This window comes from Erpetoichthys calabaricus, chromosome 3 (assembly GCF_900747795.2).
Source record: "Erpetoichthys calabaricus chromosome 3, fErpCal1.3, whole genome shotgun sequence".
In the NCBI taxonomy this organism is placed as follows: Eukaryota; Metazoa; Chordata; class Cladistia; order Polypteriformes; family Polypteridae; genus Erpetoichthys; species Erpetoichthys calabaricus.
The window spans coordinates 207,519,438-207,540,959 of NC_041396.2; the positions used below are offsets into that span (position 1 = coordinate 207,519,438).

The following is a 21,522-nucleotide window of genomic DNA, read 5'->3' on the forward strand; positions in this document are numbered from 1 at the left end:
TTCAGTTAGACGACAGCATTGCAGTCAATGTCAGCTTGAAAGAATTGGCAGCTATGTTCGTGCATATTTAAACTGAAAAATATTATTTTGAAATAAATGGTACGCTGCATCTCATCAAAAGGAGGTGGAAAGGAAAATAATTGATAACAAAGGACCACAGGAGATGTTAGGTACACAAAATGTCTAAATCAGAAAACGTGCCTAATGACATTGACACAACTCTAGCAGAAACATGGACCAGGCTACACAATGAACAAATAACTAAAGTATGTTAACATTACTGTCAAATTGGAAAGGCAAATGTACCTTGCCATAATAATGTTGCAGTGATATAACAAATAGTATATACATAGACCACAAAGCTTATCTGAACTGGATTTGCTGTTGTAAAAGCCTGTCATGCATGTGCATCTGAGGATCTTTTTGCTGGCTCATTCGAGGTAAACAGTAGCCCATCAGGGCGAGAGGGGGCGCTGTTGCTAACTCTGTTTCCTTTTCTCCCCACAGCTTCCAGAAACCTCCCAATGAGGGAAAGCAGCTCCGCCTCTTCCGGTCCTCCCATTATAAAAAGACCTGGTGCTTCCACTGACTTGATTTTTGCTGAGACCAGTTCCAACGAAGCTGAATTTATTTTCTATATTGTACCCTGCAGCCTTATGTTAAGTATTGCCAGAAGGCACCTGTTTAAGATATGACGGAATTAAAAGGGATTAACCGGCTGGTGTCCCAAATATTTGTGATTTGTTCCGGCTCTGTTTGAACCTGTGTTCGGCCAGCTCACATGTCATATAGTGATGCAATAGTCTAAATGACACAAAACTGTAACAGAAACATATTGTAGAAGACAGAAGCACTTCTCAAATACGTGGATCCAAGTATCTGTGGTGGTCTATGTGTATGTTTGTGCGTCTGTCTCTTCTGTTGCTGTGCTCATTACAATGTACAAATTAATCATTAAGCTTGTGTTACCTTATGCTACTGAGCACCAGAATTGATAAAAGCAATTTTAGCTCTTTATTTTCTCTAAGCATCAAGTCTTTCACTCACTTGCTGTCTACTTATAGGGATTTTATGTATTTGTCTAATGGATGAGGAGAATTTTCTCATTTTTGTTGTGGGACACTGCAATCCAGCCATTTGAAGTGCATGGGCTGGAGGAAGTTGGGGCAGATTTTTTAGGAAGAAACCCTGTGGGTCGAGCCTGCATTCTTGGCATGCATTCTTATTCCAGAATCACATCTGGCCCCATGAGACTAGCATTCAGGTAATGACTCTGTGAGTTCCCAAAGAAGTTAAGACACACCATTTAAACAGTATAAACCAATTTTTATAATTAGATGGGTTTTTTTATATCTAATCAAACCGCAACCGAGTTTCTCAACCTGCTGTTTCAGGTGTCTCATGCAAGTCCGCTTCAAACCCATACTGGCACACAATTATACAGACCAAAAGTTAAAAATAGCACAGTGGAAATATTATTACATTCATGCTAAGTAAAAGTACACTTCATTTTTTATAATCTTAGATGATGTATATTAAGCAATTACAAGAAATTATTATATGAGGTTTTTTAATTGTATTTTATTATAATAACTTACCCAAAAAGAATAGTACACCCTCCAGATAAAAATAATCCAGCACAAAGCATAAATTTTGCTCCTATCTGAACAATCTAAAAAAAGAAGATTCTATCAGATATGAGAAATTAGAGAAAGAGTGAAACCACCCTAAAAATGGACACTTACGAATTTTCCAAGGACTAAAGATCCCAACAGATCACACAGTGCAAAGCATCCAAATATCAATCCAATTACAGTCTCACTGACCCCTTTCTGCTCAGCCTGAATAAAAACAAAAAAAACAGTTTTTAAAATGTATTAACAGTGTGTGGATGGTAGGAAAATAGACACTCTTACAGTATAATTAGGGCAAAAAACATAACATTACACTAATTACAGAGAAAGATAATGATATAACATAACATATAAAAACCCAGGTCGTCGGAACAGAACCTACCTGGCAATAACAGGTGTAGCGATAAAACCATCTCTGAACCGGGCACCAGTTCAAAGAGCCAAGAGAATCTTCAATGAATACAAAAGACGTGGCTTTGGGGACACGAGAGGAACACTAGATATACATGTAAGTTGAAAGGGAGGAAATTTACATTGTCAGAGCAAAAGTCTGACAGGCTATGTTTGTATTTGGTTGTAAAGTCTTGGCTTGTCTTTATGAGTACTATATATAAAATGCCTGACTTATTTACTTGTTTGAAAAAACAATTCTTGCTACCCTAAAAAAAAAAAAAAAAACAAGCAGTTCCAGAAAAATGGAAGGATGTTAAACTACTGGTTCTTGGAATTATCAATTTAAGTGAACAACATCCTGCATTATGTATATGATTGTCAGCATGTACAATTGAAATCATCATGCAGTTGCATTTGCTAATGGTGCAATTAAATAATTTGCAAACCCATTTCAGAAATGTTAAGTTAAGCACGCTTATAGTAGTCCACCTTTTAACAGCTAAATTCATCTTATAATCTAAATGCTGATTAAAAGCAAATTATTTAAAATTCCCTTCAAGGAACACAAAATCTCATGTCTTTAGGAGAGCAGAAAGTTTAGGACATGAACATGAAATATGACATGTAATGTAAACTCCAAATAGTCAGTTCTTCAATATTTTATTTACAAATCAACTTTAACAAAAGGATAAATGTATGTGTGTATCCATATCTGGCATTCCAACACGTGACACATCACAAACATCTGCACTAATAAAACAACAACAACAACAACAACATTTATTTATATAGCACATTTTCACACAAAAAGTAGCTCAAAGTGCTTTACATAATGAAGAAAAGAAGAATAGAAGACAAATAAGAAATTAAAATAAGACAACCTTATTTAACATAAAAAGGAGTAAGGTCCGATGGCCAGGGTGGACAGAAAAAACAAAAAAAAAAACTCCAGAAGGCTGGAGAAAAAAATAAAATCTGTAGGGGTTCCAGGCCACGAGACCGCCCAGTCCCCTTTGGGCATTCTACCTAACATAAATGAAATAGTCCTCTTTGTAGTTAGGGTTCTCACGGAGTCATTTTATTTTATTACTACAAATGCTTGTGATGCACCATCTGTAGGAATTACAAATGTAATGTATTTTATTATTACATGCATTGGAAAATACACTCTGCTAGATGGTGTAAAACAAAAGATCTATGATGACTACTTAGATTCCAACCCATCTAAGATGGGTAGCACAGCTAATTTAACAAAAAAATTTCAATCAGCCAAGATGAGTCACTAAACACTGTCAATTAAATAGCCACAACTGGACAGTTTTCTAGAACAATTTTAATAGCAACTTGTCTTTGCTCTGTGGAAGCAATCCAGAGTTCATTGAGGAAATAGTTATAAACATAACTAGAACATTCAGATTGCACCAAGAAATAACTCCAGTTTGTAACATGTGTGCATTTCAAAAACACAAGTAATTTATGACTCATTTATCCATCTCATAGTAAAAGGGTAACTGGCACCTATCCTGGGGCAAGGCAAGGACTAGCCCTGGACAAGGTGCCAGCCCATTACAGTCCACACACAGATATACTTGCCAGGACACTGTTCGATTTTAGCATGATTGCAGCATGATTTTAAGCAATCCTTTGAAGTCCCCAACAGCTTTCTGAATTGGCCTGAATTTCAGCTTCATCAGCCATTGTTTCATGTGCAGTATGAGAGGGGCAGTGATACCCAAATGCATCTTATAATCTGGCTGTCGTACGATCAGAAGAATTTCTGTCATATCAGAAATTTCAGTCAGCTGTCTTGTAGTGTGAGCAGTCTCACAACCCAATTTTCTGATGTCACTCTAAAATTTAATTGTGTATCGAACATAGTATTTTGTACATTGGGTATTGCAAATGTCATGTTCATTTTCATATACAGTATTTGATTTAAAAAATCTAAATAGCATATAGCAACACACAACTAAATGACTAATGACAAAAGCATCTTGGGAAACCTTTACTGGAAGAAGCCAAGATAAACACACAGAACAGTAAATAATATAGACTACTCTAATTCTCTTTGTAAAACAAACAGACAGACCACATTGTCCGCACCTCAACAATCTACATGTCCAATTACACCTTTTTCAATGTTTTGAACTTTCAGAGCACACTAAGGCAACAGGCAGGAATGCACCGGTTTTCTTTGTTGACATTTTAAGAAGCCTGAGGCCATCATGTTTTTTTTTTTTTTGTTTTTGGATGGGCGACACTGTCCATTGGTGTCACGTACACGTCCAACGTGTTTGTACAATGTGCAAGAAGGGGTTGCATGATCAGTTGGGCAGATGGAATCCAAATACTTGTTTTTTTCAATTTATTTACTTGTATTTAGTTGCTTTAATAACATAATTTGAAAAACATATATAAATATGCAGTACATATCAATTTGACTTCTAAAGAAAATGATTTCTGAATTCCTGTGACCCTGTAGTTAGGATATAGTGGGTTGGATAATGGATGGATGGAATTCATTTTCTACCTACATTCTCAAAGGAAACCTTTCTGTTCTACTATTCTAATTTGTTATGGTCAAGACAGAAAAAAGACATTTTAGCAGTGCACATGTTTTTTCAGCTTTGTTTAGAACTTAATTTTTTTTTTAAAAACTCAGTGTGATGCATACTTAGCTTTGAGAAACAGCTAATTGATTATGGCCATTGTTTAGTTTCCCCTTTTACATGAAAGAGCACAATTGCATTTTCCAATTGTATGATGCCATGTTAAAACAGAAATGAAGGCACCTTTTGGGCAACCCTTCATCTGTGTCAACAGAGCATAAAGAACTGATGGCTTAAATCAGGATAAAATAACACATTTTCACAAATTACCTGTACAGAGCCCCCCAATTTTTACAGATATGTCAATTATTGGCCAAAAGCAACACTACTTTTCAAGGACAAACATTCAGTGAGTGGAAATCCTGATTCTTGCTCCTCCTGGGATGCTAGAAATTGCCAAGTCCAGAAATCTGCTTCTACTAGAAGAGCAGCAGATGTGTCCATGTCACATATTCACCTGACAGCACACTGCACATGAAAATGGGTTGAAAAGCCCACAATTTAAACTACAATGCCATGAGAAAATACATTCCCCCTTCCTGATTGCCTATATTTTTGCTTATTTATAATGTTTAATTGTTTCTGATTTCAAACCAATTTAGCATAATATCAAAGACAACCTGAGTAAATACAATAAAGTTGTTAAGATGTCAGTTTATCTATTAAAGGAAAACATTTTAGGAAAACAGGAAGTGGGCAAATACATTTTCACGGCACTGTACATAAAATTGCGTCAGGTATTACACTGTGTAAATGCAAACAATTTTACCCGAGCACCACTGGACATAGTATAGGTAATGAGTTCAATGATGGAATGTTGCATGGTGCTGTTGTGGTTGCAAGCCATTGACTTCACATAATGAGTGGAACTTGTGATGAGAGAAAGTACAGACTTTCATTTTGCATACAGTTTCTTAAAACTGATACCATATTGTATGTGATTTTACAATTGTGAAACAAGAAAACTTTTTTGAAGGTTTTATGTGGCGAAAGCAAAGAATAGCTGCTGCTGTGTGCACCCACTCACCCGCTTGTGCTGGTGAAAGCCCCCCTTTAAACATTCCCACTACTGCTTTGGGGAGACGGTCCTGTGTAAAGTCACTTTTGGATAGCACCAAATATACCACAACGTCTTTTTCAAATTTGGATAAACTGAAAACGTTATTACAAAAGGAGGAGTTTGAAATCAAAAAAGCCGTCTCTTTTTATTTTTTTACTCAACAGTGCAAAATGATATGGTATGAAATACATCATCACTAGTACAAGGTGTAAGCACAGTACTTAATGTATGACTTTTTTAAATGTGGTAGGAAGCATTTTTCAACAGAAGCTGAAACAGCTGCAGTAGCAGCATTAAATTCACTTGTTATATAACAATCACTGTCACACAAAGAATACTTTAACATAAACAGATCTGCTCAAATAGAGTGTTTGGTATGGCAGGACGTCTTTTATATTACAAAAAAAAACTTGATCAAACAAATATGTGTAATAATGTTGTTGAATTATTGTGAATATATTATATTTGTTAATATGCAAACCCCCATGTTAATACCAATTCTTCCCTCTAATTCCCTTAGTTGATATTTAAATGAGATAATTAAAGGCGAAGGAAAGATGCTGATCTGTGGACATACCAGTCCTAAGCAACCCAAGATTTTGTTGTAAAATGTGAGAAAGGTTAAAAATACCTGACATTATAATATTTCTTTAAAAAATATACGTACTTCAATTTTTAAATGACATTTACAAAACCCATATAAAGAATGCATAAGTTATCTGCAATGTGATAATTGTTCCACGTTATTCAAATATGCAAGTAAGAATTTCACATTTTAATATACCAATCAGATTAAGAGCAAGGCAACGACAGTGCTTATTATCAGAAGTTGAAAACTGAACTGAAATGTATAACAGGATATTATATATGAGCTAGCTGTACAATCCCAGGTGAAATCGGAATGGTTAACATATTTCGTGTGCTCCTCGATTATAACTTATGCACCCACTTCTCCATTCCAGTGCATCAGTTTGTACTCCTGTTTGTTTTCTTCAAAAAATTCTAAAGAGGCCTTTTCCCAGGATATGCAAATGCCTAAAATAAAAATATCTACCAAGTTATTTAAAGAGCCAAAAAAAAAACAGAACACATATTTAGTCCATGTGCTAAGGTATAACAGTAAGAAGACTAAGGCATAACTTCCACTGGTTTCAAATAACTATCAGGTATGAAGTTTACAGTATATGTCCTGAAACTTGATGGCATTTAATTTTTACAGACTTTATTGGAGCCAGAAAATGTAATTATATACATTTTGTAGTGAACATGCTGTGTTTGCTGGTGATCTTGTTCACTGAATATTTTCCTGGAAATTTGCCTTGTAGCCAGCTTAAACTTTTTTCAGATTTTTGCCAGCGTCTCATGATGCTTTGTAAGGCCAGTGTCAAATCAGTGTCAAAACAGCCATGTGCAGAACTTTCAAGCATGTGTACTATAAGATCGCTGTCTAATCTGCTTTGCACTTCAAACAATGGAGCAAGCCAGTCCTATGCTGCCCCTTCGTGACACTGCTGATGTGTGCCTTAAGATAGGAACTCTGTGAGCGCAATGATATGTACAACGTATATTTTTTTACTTGTTGCTAATTTGTTGGCCATTTGTTGTATTTTGTTTGTGGTTATCATTCTGTCTGTATCTCTTTTTGTTTGAGGCACAGTGGTGCAGTGGTTACAGCTCTGATCACATTTCTGGCAACACTCAAATTTATTTGGAAGAAGCTTACCCTGGGACATTTAAAAGACCATTTCACAATTATAATACAGTACACTAAAAACTACTTCAGTTCCTCCTTCCGCATGGATTTCAATGCATTTTTCAGAGCTCAACGCTAGCAGCAACCTAAAAACACACAGAATGTAAATAAAAGTATTACAGCTCTGTGTTTGTTGAATTTTCTATGTTGTGTACAGTGTTCTCCATTTCTGTGTACTGTGATACAAAGTGCTTTTCAATAGAAGTATAAAGTTTTTATGACCTCATGTCAGGCATGTTTATTCTGATTTGGAAAGGCCTGTATAAGGTGCTCTATTGAACTAGCCTGTCAAGACGTTGTGCTTGTGTGACAAGCATGTGCTGTTTTCAGTATAGCATGCATAATATTTTTTTCTTACCTCTTTGGGGAAAAATGGGCCTAGTATCGAATAGCAAATCATTGCGCTAAAATTTACAGATGCCGTAGAGATCAGTGTAAAAATTTCCTGTCTGGACATATTTGGTTTCCTCTCAGTGGAATCTCCATTTGAATCTTCAGCGCCTAAAGAAATATAAAATAAATAAGTGAAGATTACTAATTTATATTTTAAAAGCTTCATAAAACAGGCTTTACAGTTTGGGACAACCTATTCCAAAAGCATTTCCTGTCAAATGTGGCCCTTAAAATGTGGCAACCATCTTTATACAAAACTCAACGCATAGTACATTGCTGACAGTCAGCAATGGTTACTTAAAATTTATGTTGGCTTCTTCTGACACTGCACTTTTACTGTTAAAAATGTGTTCTATCTGGGATAGATAAATTAAAACAAACAAAAAAAACCTGCTCCACCCAATCAATTTATCACCACCATTTATTTATTAAAAATGGTTTATCCTGCTCAAGTCACAACCTATTCAAAAACCAGCAGTAAAACTAGTTAGAGATACTGAAACTAGTAGGCCTAATTAATTTCTTTCAAAAATTGTCAAATGTGTTTGGCCCATTTTGCAAGTTTGTGAAAAACTACCCCTGTGCTGCTGTCACAAAAAGTCTGAGTTTTATCACCTATTTTGAGGACTATGCACTATATTTAACTTCAATAAACAGCCATAGTCCTCAATTCACATTTTATTAAATAGTAAATTCTGCTGACATTGTATAGTCTAGCCAACATGCGTAAAGCAAAAATTTCACAAAAGTGTACCGTAAGCACCATGTTGGATGGACTGCCATCCCAACTCAGATGGAAGATAGATCCTTACCCAGCCAGGAAGCCATAACAGAAAGATATCACAAGAACAGGGACAACCAGGCAGGAATATGGCTAGATTAATTATTATTATTTATTAACCCAGTTGGTGGGAGAGATTAATAAATGGACTGGGGGTGGGGGTTGTTTATCAACAGCAGGTCCTTCCCCAGTACAACAGATCCGGTGCTCCACTACTGTAGACCCAGTGCAAAAACTCAAGGGATCCTTGGGATTCATAGTCCTGAGGGACAACCCTGTTGGGGTCTTGCCAAAGGGTGTTGCAGAGAGGAGGATTCCTTGTTTCGTGGTACTTCTTGACCAGGAAGTATTTCCATCGGGTTGTGCCCTGACACTGGAAGTACTCCTGGGTCCAACATAAAAGAAAGTCATCTAGCCTCCTCGTTGTTGTGTGGACTGTAAAAAGATATTTGGTGAATAAAAACACCTAGGACTGTCTTGTTGAGTTGTAACTTTGGTTTGGGGGTCCCTGGATGGCCCCCTGGTGGTCACAATACAAACATTAGTACTTATGATATGCATTCGTTCCATTCAACACACATAAGCTGAACTAAATCAGTTCTACAGATGCTTCAACAAAATTAAGAAATTACACCACGAAACTTCAGCTTCACCAGAAAACTTCAGATGTGTAAAACTGCATCAGGTGTGGGTTCTTACAAATAGTGGAGTGATGGGAGTTATTCAAGAAAGTAATAATATAATTATAATGGCAGTAGATCATTTATCAGGTCAGGTTGGGGAGCATGCACTGGTACAGCATGTTGTTGCACCCACCACACAACAAAACTGTTTGGGTTCCTGGTTGTCAACTCCCCCAGGCAGACACGTGGTCTAGTCCCACCCTCCGGAGATGACCATCTATCTGCCACAGCCAGGTGTTACATGAGCGTTCACGTGGCCTAGTCCATCCACTCGGGTCCTCAACAATGAGGATCCTGCAAGCTGGATCACCCTTGGGGAATTGTACCACATGGCTGTAGTGCCGTAAGTGATGCTCCCTCACAATGCGGGTAATGTAATGTAAATTCGGGACTCTGTGAGCAACTGCTCGTTCGACACAAAGTCAAACCAGCAGTACCCAAGGATTCTCCAAAGAGACACAGTACCAAAGGAGTCCAGTCTTTGTCTCAGGTCACTGAATAGTGTCAATGTCTCACAACCATATAGCAAGACAGGAAGCACCAGGATTCCAAAGACTTAGACCTTCATCCTTTTGCACAGATATCATGAATGCCAAACACCCCTCTCCAGCAACCTCATGACCGACCATGCTCTTCCAGTCCGTCTACTGACTTCAAAGGAAGAGTCACCAGAGACATGATTGTCACTGTCGAGGTAAGTAAACCTCTTGATGAGGTTGACACTCTCTCCGCAGACAGACACATTGCTGATGGCTGTGCCAAGGTGGTCATTAAAGGCCTGGATCTTGGTTTTTATCGAGGACACTCACAAGCCCAGACACTCAGTCTCCCGAGACCCCCGATCAGAGTCTCCATTGACCCTGTGAAGAACATAGCATCGTCAGCAAAGTCAAGATCAGTGAATCTTTCTTCACCAACAGATGACCCACAGCCTCTGGACCTTGCCCAACACCCAGTCCATGCAAACACTAAACAGAGTAGGAGCAAGTACACATCCCTGACGAATATCAGAATCAACTGGGGAAATTGCAGAGGTTCTGCCTCCACTCTGCATAGCACTCGCAGTACCAGTGTACAGTCTGGCGTTGATATCCAGCAAACTTGAGGGTATCCTGCGAAGTCTCAGGATGTCCCACAGGGCAGCTCGATCAATTGAGTTGAACGCTTTATGAACATCGATAAAGACTGGAAAGAAACTTTGCCGATATTCACGTTTGCACTCCATGAGAATCCTCGGTGCCAGGATGCGGTCGACTGTAGACTTCTTAGGAGTACAACCAGACTGCTCTGGTTGCTGGTAGGTGAGCAAGTGATCACAGACCCTATTAAGGGTGACCCTAGCAAGGACCTTACCCAGCACACTCCTGTAGTTGCCACAATCCAGGCAATCACCCTCCCCTTTCCAGATAGGGACAACAAGTCCCATTTTCCAGTCAGTTGGGATGACGCCCGTTTCCCAGATGGAATCAAAGATTGCTTATAATGCCAGGAGGACAGCCTTACCAACAGCCTGGAGAAGTTCATCCCGAATACCACAGATCCCTGCAGCCTTCCCTACCCTCAGCTGGTTCACCACCTGTGCAATCTCAGTGAGATTGGGTGGTTCACAGCTAATTGGAGGATCAGCCTCAAGAACCGTGGACCCAGAGATATCCAACATCTGAGCCAGAGGATCAGCTTTAAACAGCTGGTCAAAGGAGCCAGCCCAGCTCGTCACAAGTGCAGTGTCACCCGTAAGGACCGTTCCATCAGCTACCCTGACTGCGACTCTCCAAGGAACAGATTTAAATGTGTGTAATGCTTCGATTGTTCTGTAAGCAGGACGTGGGTTACTAGACCATACTGTATATGATGTGTCATTTGCTCACAGATTCCTCTAACAAATGCCTCCTTATCTGCCCTCAGAGCCCTTGCAGCCATCCTTCTCAGTTCCAGGTGCAGACCGGAGTTACAATCAAGCTGTGTGCTGCAACTCCTCTCGATGATATTCAGAGTGCCTCGCAAGATGAAACACCTCCTTCTGGGAACACTGGTAACACCACCACAACCCTCAGCAACCTTCAGGGTCTTGTCACGGAAGGTCTCCCACATCACGATAGGATCGGCAGTAGCACCCAAGTCAAACCCAATTATAACACCAACCACATTAAATTAGATTTGGTGAAGCTCACACAAATAAAAAATTTGTATAAAAAAGAAAATACCAAATACAAATAAATTAATAAATAAAGAAAATGTGGCTCAAACAGAAAAAAATGTAGCATAAAAAAGCTGTAGAATAATCATTCTAGAGTTAAAGTTGGCAGTTTGCTAGAGGAATCTGCCACACCACTCCAGAACAAAGAAAAAAAATGTTATGCTAAAGGGAAACAGACTAAGCTGGTTTGAGCATGTGGAGTGAATGACAGTGGATGACCAGAAAAAGAAGAATTGGACACATTTACCCAGTTTTAGCAATATTACATTGGTTACATGTGTCTTTTAGAATTTACTTTAAAATAGTACTAATAATATATAAAACTTTAAATAATCTTGATTCTTTCAATATTTTAGGGTGCCTGTTCCTCTGTATTCCACGTGGTCACTTTAAATCTTGTAATAGTGGTATTTTTATTATTTCAATTGCAAAGTATTAAAGCAGTGGTGAGGCAGCATTTGGCTTTTATGCACCAAAAATCAGGAATAATTTAATGAAAGAAATAAGCCAGGTTAATCATTTAAAAAAGAAAAACATATTTTTTTTAAGTCGGCCTTTCCATGGCTACATTTTAGTTCTACTCCTAATAGACTAAACACGCATAGAATTACCATATTCCTCATTGATTTGCAATCATTTTCAATCTCTACTTTCCTCTGCTTTATTTTCCATTTGTTTCTGTGTTGGTGTTTTGACTGAGGGAACGCGCAGCCACCTGTGATGCTCAACTGAAGCCAGGTGCCCCAGCTGTTCACAAGACACACTGCGTCAAATCCTCTGGGACAAAGCCTGGAAACAATGAGTAACAACTTTAGACCATTTAGGTTTGGTAGAATGCCCAGTAGGGACTGGATGGTCTTTTGACCCATGTAGATATGTTGTTTTTTTTTTTTCCCACTTCTATGGAATCGTTTTTATTTTTTCTATCCTCATGGCCACCTGACCTTATCATTGTATTCATCTTTAAAGACTTAGAATAAGATTCCATATATAAGGACTCTGCCTTTTAATAACAATATACCTATTTCAATGAGGAACATATTGATTTTTATATTTATTCATTATTATTTTTAGCTAATTGAACTTGTTTCTTTTCTTGTAACTATCTGACATCTTATAATGCACTTTGAGTTACATCCTGCTTATGAAAATGTGCTGTAGATATGTTTTTGTGTGAACAAGATGGATATGGAGGGGATGAGGCCGAGAGAAAAGTCAAAGACAATGGGGTTGGAGCTGGTATCTGATGAGCTGAAAATAATAGGGTTCATGGTAAAGGTTGCAGAAGACCACAGAGTAAGGGATAAAATGATCTGGAAGGCAAATGGTGAACTAACATAAGTCTGGTAACGATGATGAAAATTTTAATTTGTATGATTATTTTATACATTCTAAAATTCTCGTTGAAAACCAACTGTCCTCCCCTTATCCATGTTTGATAGTTCATATTAAAGAAATTAGCAGTACCATTTATCAGCAAAACATCTTATCACCCATATTGCAAACTAAAATATTCACAAAACAAAGGCTGCCTTTAAAATGACACAGTTGCTAAAACCTTCCTCTTTGACCAATGCAAGCTTCATAGCTCATCTTGAAATGACTATGCTCCTCAAGACATCTGTAGAAGTACAGTATATTCATTATTGATAGATTGAATTTTATTGATCCCCAGAGAAAAAATTGGCTTTTTAGATAAACTCTTAAAAATTTAATGCATAAATAGATAAATTAATACAAACACACACACACACAAGAATGACTAAAAAAAGGAAGATTTAATAATAATGAAAAGTTCTGACTTGGCTGTCACAGTCACAGTGAGGCATTATACAGGCATATTGCTGTTGGTATAAAGGAGTTCCAGTAGTGTTTGTTGACACACTTTTGAATGATTCATTGGCTGAAAGTCCTCAGTGTTAGTGTGCAAAGAGAGGATGTGCAGCTTTGTTAATAATGGCATTCAGTGTTGTTTTAATTCTCTCCTTCGCTACGACCTCCAGGGGGTCCAGAGTGTGTTGCATAACTGAGCCTGCCTTTTAATTTGCTTGATGATTTGGTGGGCCTCTTGTGAAGTAATGTTACTATCCCAGCACAGCACAGTATAGTATAGCGCAGAGATGTAGAAGATGTAAAGGATGTCACTACACACATTAAAGAAACACAGTCTCCTAAGCAAAAAGAGCCTGCTCTACCCTTTCTTAAATAGTTCCTCTGTATTTCAGGACCAATTCAACCTGTCATTGATGTGGACCCCCAAGTACTTGTTGGACCCCCTCTACATTCCCTCCCTGAATAGTGACCGGACGTAGAGGCTCTTTGGTGTGGTGAAGTCAATAAACAGTTCCTTGGTTTTTGCACCAAGAAACAAAGTTCTCCACCTGACTCCTATACTCTGTCCCCTACCCCCACCTTATCAATACATCCCGTAATTGTAGAATCATCTGAGAATTTCTGCAAGTGACATGACCTATAGTTATACAGTATTTGTAGTCAGAGGTGTACAGAGTTAAAGGAAATGAGACAGGATTTTTCCTTGTAGTGCTCCAGTGTTGTTCAAATCCATATGAGAACCACAGCCTTGGGTCTCACAAACTGCAACCTGCCTGATAGTCCATGATCCAGGATGCCATAGGCTCATCCACCTGCATACCTCTGAGTTTAGGCCTTAGCAGGGATGGCTGGATGGTATAGAAGGTGCTGGAGAAATCAAAAACATAATGCTCACAGGGCTCCCAACTTTGTCCAGGTGATTACAAAGACCAATGGCATCCACCTGTACTCCAATTAAATGCTGCTTTGAACATTTGGTGAAAAACATTTTAATGACAGTCTTTTCAAGATAACAACCAATTTGCTTACTGTGCAAAAAGAAATGTGGAAGATGCTCTGCTTGTTATCTTACATCAGATCTACACCTTTCTCAATAAGCCTGGTCTATACAGCACTATTTTTGGATGCTCAGTACTATCCAGCTTCACATACTGACTGGGAAACTGAACAGTATGAATGTTAACCCATTTAGCACATTATGGATTGAGGACTTTCTTTTAAATTGTTCACAGACAGTCAAAGCATATGACACTTTATCAAAAGTCATTCATTTCAACATAGGGAGCCCACAAGGGCATATCTTATCACTATTACTATTTATTCTGTACACAAGTGACCTGAAACAGAACAATAACCACTGCTCCATTATCAAGTATACTGATGACACCATGCTCACAGGACACATCTGGGGAGGATGAAAGCCACTATCTAAATCAAGTAGACTGTATGGTAAACTGGTGCAATACGAACAATCTCTGAATGTCAAAAAAAACAAAGAAATAATATTTGATTTTAAGAGACAGAAATCTGTATGTTCATCCATTGTTGTTCTGAGGGAGAACGTAAAAATAGTGACTGAATATAAATACTTAAGAACTAACCTAGATAACAATCTTAACTAGAATACACATACAAAAAAACTATTCTATAAATCCAATCAGGGCTTATTTCAAACTATTTAAAGTAGACAAGGATGTCATGTTGTCCTTTTTATTGCAGTATGATCCAGTCTGTTATCACTTTCATCTTCATTGCCCAGTTTAGTAGAATACCAAACCAAAATTTAAAAAAGCTCCACCAGATTACTAAGAATGCAGCTACAGTTATTGGGGCTGATGTAGATGATTTAGTGTGTGTCAGAGGACAATCCTAAAGAAACTCTAGAAATTCCTTTCTTCCTAATGCCGTATGACTTGAATAAAGTATATTGGACAAAATGATGGAGGTTTCATATGTATCCTGTAACCATTTTTGGGTAAATATGCACTACCAAAACTACCTTACCTTAACTTGTCTTTTCTATATTTGTTTGTTTTATTTTTTTCTGTCTCTTATTAGATGCAACTGAAAATGAAAATGTCATGTTTTCTTGTGTAAACATGACTAAATATAGAAAACTTTAATAAGCCTTGTGGAGCAGAAAGAGAATTTCATCCTCCACTCTAATCTTTGTCCGACAGGCAAACTGCAGTGGGGCCAGGAGGTCTACCAAAAGAGGACTACTGTAATACTAAAATAATGAAAATTGTCACCCATATTTTTATGCTTTTATCCATCCGACATAAAACACTAATGTATTAAGAAATAAAATTATACACAATATACAGTAATAGTAACAGGAAAAAAACAGATCAATAGGATCTCATTATGTAGAGAAGCGTTCCTCAATCACTGTGTGTCACATGTTTCGTTGGGTTGCGGCAGGTTGCCTAATTCTAGGGAGACTGCAAATAACTTGTTTAACAGTCGACTATCAGTTTCAAGTCAATAGTAAATTTAACCACAAATCTGCTTAATTTCTGTGAATTGGCAAGTATTGTAAACAAAAAGTCAATTTCTTACAAATGCACAAAAGATGATCTGAGATACAGTAATGAATGCCAGGGGTATAAAGTGATTTTTTATATGGTTAACTAATAAGTACAGAAAGAAGCCTATGCTATGTTTAACAGACATTTATAAAAACCAGAACAAAATCCAAAATGGACAAATTCTTCTTTAGAGCTTCAAAGAAAATGAACATCATTAAAAAGCAGTGCAAATGTATTCTCATTATATGGATCACACATGAGGAAAGCATGCAACAAAGTCACTTCACGTAAGAATATATAATTTATTTTATGCTGCAAATAAATTATGCCCCATTTTTGCTTTTGCATACACACCATTTGTCTAAACATGCTATTTATGCTATATTTGAATGTACCCTAAACAAAAGTTGTACTTAATTGAGAAAACACTCTGCATGCTAATGCTTTTGAACATTAAGCCCTGTTAGGGTAATGCTGTTTCTTAAAATTATTATACAGTTTTACAAACAGCATGTTGCTTGTTAACATTAATTACTCTATAAATCACCAAAGACTGCTGAAATTTATCAGCTTTTAGGCTCATTGTTACTTGTGGTTCTGAGTTGTGATTTTGCTGCCAATTATAAATTCTTTAAATATTTGCTTTTTGGTTTTACATATTTACCACTTTTTGACTACAAATGTACTTTATTGTTTAAACTTGTTAAAGTCTACTAGCTTACCAGTATGTTTTCCTCCACTCTGATCAAATACGACCTCTGTCCACAAAAAACTCTACACCAATCTAAAGAAGGTTAGCCAGTAGAACTAACAGTGATTATATGTCTTTTGGACACAGTGCAACTGAGAAAATCTGGGGTCATACTGTATTTCATAGTGTAAGCAGCATTCCACCCACTGAAGTATAATGTGTTATACAAATTCCTTGACAGCAGCAAACTGTGTACTCATTTCAAATGCTTTTTCTTAGCTCAACATAAACAGAATATCACTTAATGATGTGTTTACTCCTTGCCATGATGAATGTAGTGAACAGTGAGATTCCGCCTTTCCCGGTTTTCGGCTGAACTGGCAGAATGATAAGTGAACAACATACTGTACACACCAAAACATGACAAAGGAAGATTGTGACAATCACTTTCTTATTTTAGTGATCCTCCTGGGTGAGAATTTCCACATTTTATATTTCTCTACTAATCTCATTGTGAATGTCTGTTAAAGTAAAACCTAGCTTCAGTTGCCATTCAGTTACCTCTACATGCTCTGTCAGCTGCACAATGCATTATTTCTAAACCAGTGTAAATATGAACTCTGAGGAGCTCTAGTAACTTTAAGCTTTTAGAAACAATGCTGCACAGGAAAAAAAGACATAGAAAAAATGGATAGATCAGAGTTTGTAAGAAAACAGAAAGCTGTAAGTCTTACTTCTTTTTATTTACAAATACTGTATACTTTTATTAGTATTGGTCAGCAGGGACAGATCCAAATGTAAAAGCACCCGTATTTATTTCAATGCATCTTACAGGTTCTTTTCACTTTCTAGAATACCAACAGATATTTTTCTAACTCATGAAAATTTTAAACCTCACTGTATTTGGCAATGTATTTTGTTGCTTTGATTTGTAATTTTGAATTCTGCAAAATACCTTGAGATAGGATGATATGTAAAGTTGGATAGTCTTATTCAGTATATCTAACGTGTAAACACGACTGCTGGATTGACAGGTAATAGTCAACTCTTTTATGAGTGTGTAACAATGGGCACATGTCTGATGACTTGGCATAATGCCCATGTGGCAGTCATTTGCCAAGATCTGGAAAGAACTAAGAAATGAAGAATGTGTAAAAATATACGATTCTTACTGAAAATTAAACACATAAAAGCCATAATGTACTTTAGAAAATACAAATGGTTAACTCTTTATCCATGTGTTTATTGAACCATCCAAGCATTCATCCATCTTCTTATCCAGGATGGTGCTGCGAGAAAGTCTGAGTTTGTCCCAGTTTGGACAAGGCAGGAAGAATCCCTGGACAAGGAGCCAGACCATCACAGGGTACAATGACACACACAAAGGCTAATTTAACAATGCCAATTCACTTAAACTGGATGTGTTTGAGCAGTGGGAAAAAAACAGAACACCTGGAGAAAAACCACATGGACACCGAGACAGCATGCAAAAACCAACCTGGGTGTACCTGGGTCTGCTTGTTGCAAGGCTACAGAGTTATCACTGCACCACCCTTTACTAAAGCAGCATAAATTATGGTTTACAGGCACATAATCAGCACTAAAAATTAATAACTCTGAAAAACACAAAAAAGTCAAAATGCACTTTAGAAAATATAGTTACCTCCATTCATCCATCTAACACAGGTAACAAAAAACAGCATGAAAGTTTCACTGAATACTATATACACTTACATTGTGCATCAGATAGCAGATTAGCAACAATATTAATTTGAACATCAAACATCTACATTGTATCTGTGTATAAAATTGAATGTCTGTTTGTTCCCTATATATTCCCACAGCATTTGACCAATCTGGACTAAATTTGGCATAGTTGCTCCCTAGGATCATACAGGCATGATAGACTACTTTAGAACCCAAAGTTCTGACCTTGGGAATCCCAAAGTTTGTTTTCTGTTTTTCCCTGTTCTTGTTCCACCTGTTGACTCAGAACAATTGAAACATCCAAAGAGACTGAAGTCAGACTACCTGACAAAATGACCAGATCTTAACATTACGTACCAGGGAAAGGCCACTGGATGCTTCTAACTACTCTAAAATAAAAAGGAGCATTGTGTACTTTTGATTAGGGGTATTGGGTGAGTCTCAATTGAATGACACATAATTCAATTTGATGCCTACATTTTCAGTAACCAATACTTTTAGTGTCTTAAGCTGTCATGGAAGTGCCGAAATAGATACAGTGCAAATTCAATAATGACATACAACTTGTACACTGAGCTACGGTAAGTAAACCTTGTTAAGTTTACGGAAATCCAAAACAAGGACATTGACGACTTAGTTTTGCTTTGAATAATTTCGTTTACCCCACGTTTAAATACAGATTGAAGTGTACTTAAAACAAAGTAAACTTTTAATCTATAAAGTCATGTCATGTCAGGTCGTATTCATCTTTGCCTTATGATAATCAATTGGTAGCAGGCGTATACAAATTCTAATTACAGAATGAATAACCTTGAGATTCCGTTAATTTATATTCAAACCCCACATATTGATCAAAGCGCAGTGGTTTGTCATCCAAAACGTAAGACCCCATTCCTCGCTACTTATAGCTTTTTACTGCTTAGTTACTCTGGCAACAGGGACAGAAGGGATGCTTACATAAAGAAGTATGACATCTTCGTGAACATCACATCACTCCACTAAAACTAATAAAATGTCATCTTTTCTGATATGGACGATACATCATTAAACGTCCACGTTTAATAACAACACAAACTATTGCCAGTATTAGATTATAAAAACAGCGTAAAGAAATCAAGTACGGTGGAATGCGCCGCCGAAACATCTTCCTTGATCAACTTTATAGTACTAGGGTGTTGTACCGTGTTAGCCATTATGAATGTAGAGAAAAGCCAAGCAAAATGACACCTTTTATTGGCTAACTAAACAGATTACAATATGCAAGCTTTCGAGGCAACTCAGGCCCCTTCTTCAGCCAACTTTATAAATCAATGCGAAATCACCACTGAAACAGCGGCGTTACCAGCTCCGGTGTCTCTGGGGGGGAAAAAAAACTAAATATTAAGAGCTGAAAGAACTGACCCACGGGGCTGTCGGCTTCTATTTCGTCTTCTTCCATGGATAGAGCAATCAGGTAAACGCACTTTTAACATCAGGAAGCCGGTGTCACGCGGCAAAGAGACCTGTGCAGCGAAGTCCTACTACGAATGGCGATTCCCTAATTACGTCACGAAGGGGTGGCCAAGACTTTGAGGCGTTCCCTCGATTTGTAGGAAAAGAGTCTGAAGTCCGTTAATTAACAAAAGAAGACAAAAACGTTCACTTAAAAGAATAACTGTAATATTTAAACGTGATGTTTTTATTATGTAAACGTGACTGAATAGTGTATAATTTGCAGATATCGGGAAAAGCCCTTCAGTTGAAACATGAGATAAGCTATCCTTCCACTTTCGACTAGCACGCACAAAGGTAAAGTTATACCTTTACCAAAGTCAGATCTAGTACAAAGCAATTACGTTACTAACAGATTTTACTCGCAGTGCAATCAATTTGGGTTTCTCAAAGTGCACCCTTCCATATGTGAACCTGATCTTCCATGGAGAGGTACATTCTGCACGATAGCGATATTTTGTGGCTGAGTCTCTCTTTCTTTCAAATTCTTTTGACTCCTCTAGTTTTTCACCTCCTAGGCCTTTTCTTCTCTTTCCTTGCCTTCCCCCTATCTTCCCTGCGGAGGCTTTTAATGACTGCAACCATTGCAGTTAAGCTGCCTTTATCCTCTCGCGGGAATTCTCCTGCCCTTGTCTCTCCCAATACTATCCACCTGCAGAGCCAAAGCACCACGCGTCACCGCAGTTTTAGACCCGCAGTTACAGACCCGGAAGTGGCATCACCTTCGTTTCAGGACTGATTTCGTAAAATTACTTTTGGAAGGTTTCGGCAAGTCTCGGCAAAGCCCGGAAAGTAACGTCGGGTCAAAGACCCGTTTAGAAACCAAATAATACGCATCATTGTGAAGTTCAGAGGGTTTCTGCTATCACGTCGTGTCATACATCAAACTAAACAATACGGATCGTTTCTGTGAAATAAACTATTAACATTTACATTGTGTTCGGGTCTGTGGGAACCATTTAACATGTCGACAAAATTAAAATCAAGATCTGTGTTAACTGAAAAAAGTTTTTCGTTTACATTCATGAAACGAAGTATACAATGTAAGTATAATGTTTACACCACGTTAGAGTTTAGTAAAACCAAACCAATTTAGAATAAACATTTAAGCCAATCTAATATTTTTAAACATGTATGTGAAGAAAACGTGAATACATATTCTACACTGAATTATGCAATATATTAATTGCCTTATATAGAACTGCTCTAGTTTTTGTCACTTATTATTATAAACAATGGGCCATCAAAAGAAAAAAAATAAAAATACTAATAAGAACACAATTTATTTATATAGCACCCTGCCCAAAATTCAAAATGAACAACATGAACCATATAACATTAGCTACAAATAATATCTTCACTAAATAAAGATAAATACAGGATATACAAAACATTCAAATAGAATAAAATACAATAATGCAGACTAAAATACAACATATAATACTACAAAAAATCTTGAACAAATAACATAAATTGTGATAAAAATTCAAACCCTTAGTTCCTGGACAGATAAAGGGGGTAAACTGAAAGAAGGGGCAGAATGTCAGGTATGTTTAATGTCTTCCTAAACAAATGAGTTAAAACAAATGAATGGAGTCAGCTGATGTCATTAATTTTGGGAGGTCATTTCACAGTCAGGGCGCTATATACAGCTGAAGGCCCTGCTGTCACCCACAGAGTGCAGGTTAGTGGGGGGCACAGAATCAGAGGACCTTAGTGGGCAGGTCAATAACAGAATTTGATATTCAATCCTGTAAGGCACAGGG

General features: G+C 37.4%; 1 protein-coding gene across 2 annotated transcripts in view; it reads right to left on the bottom strand.

The window, feature by feature from the left end:
- LOC114648605 (MFS-type transporter SLC18B1-like) overlaps positions 1-19,783 on the bottom strand; it is a 56,756-nt gene extending 36,973 nt beyond the window's left edge. For both annotated transcript variants that reach the window (XM_028797733.2, XM_028797732.2), the window contains exons 1-4: positions 19,667-19,783; positions 7,808-7,950; positions 1,746-1,841; positions 1,599-1,672 (exon numbers count right to left, since the gene is read on the bottom strand). In XM_028797733.2, coding sequence (XP_028653566.2) covers positions 1,599-1,672; positions 1,746-1,841; positions 7,808-7,950; positions 19,667-19,703 — 350 coding nt within the window. In that variant the 5' untranslated portion in view covers positions 19,704-19,783. The remainder of the gene's footprint in view (positions 1-1,598; positions 1,673-1,745; positions 1,842-7,807; positions 7,951-19,666) is intronic.
- Positions 19,784-21,522: the final 1,739 nt, after the last annotated feature.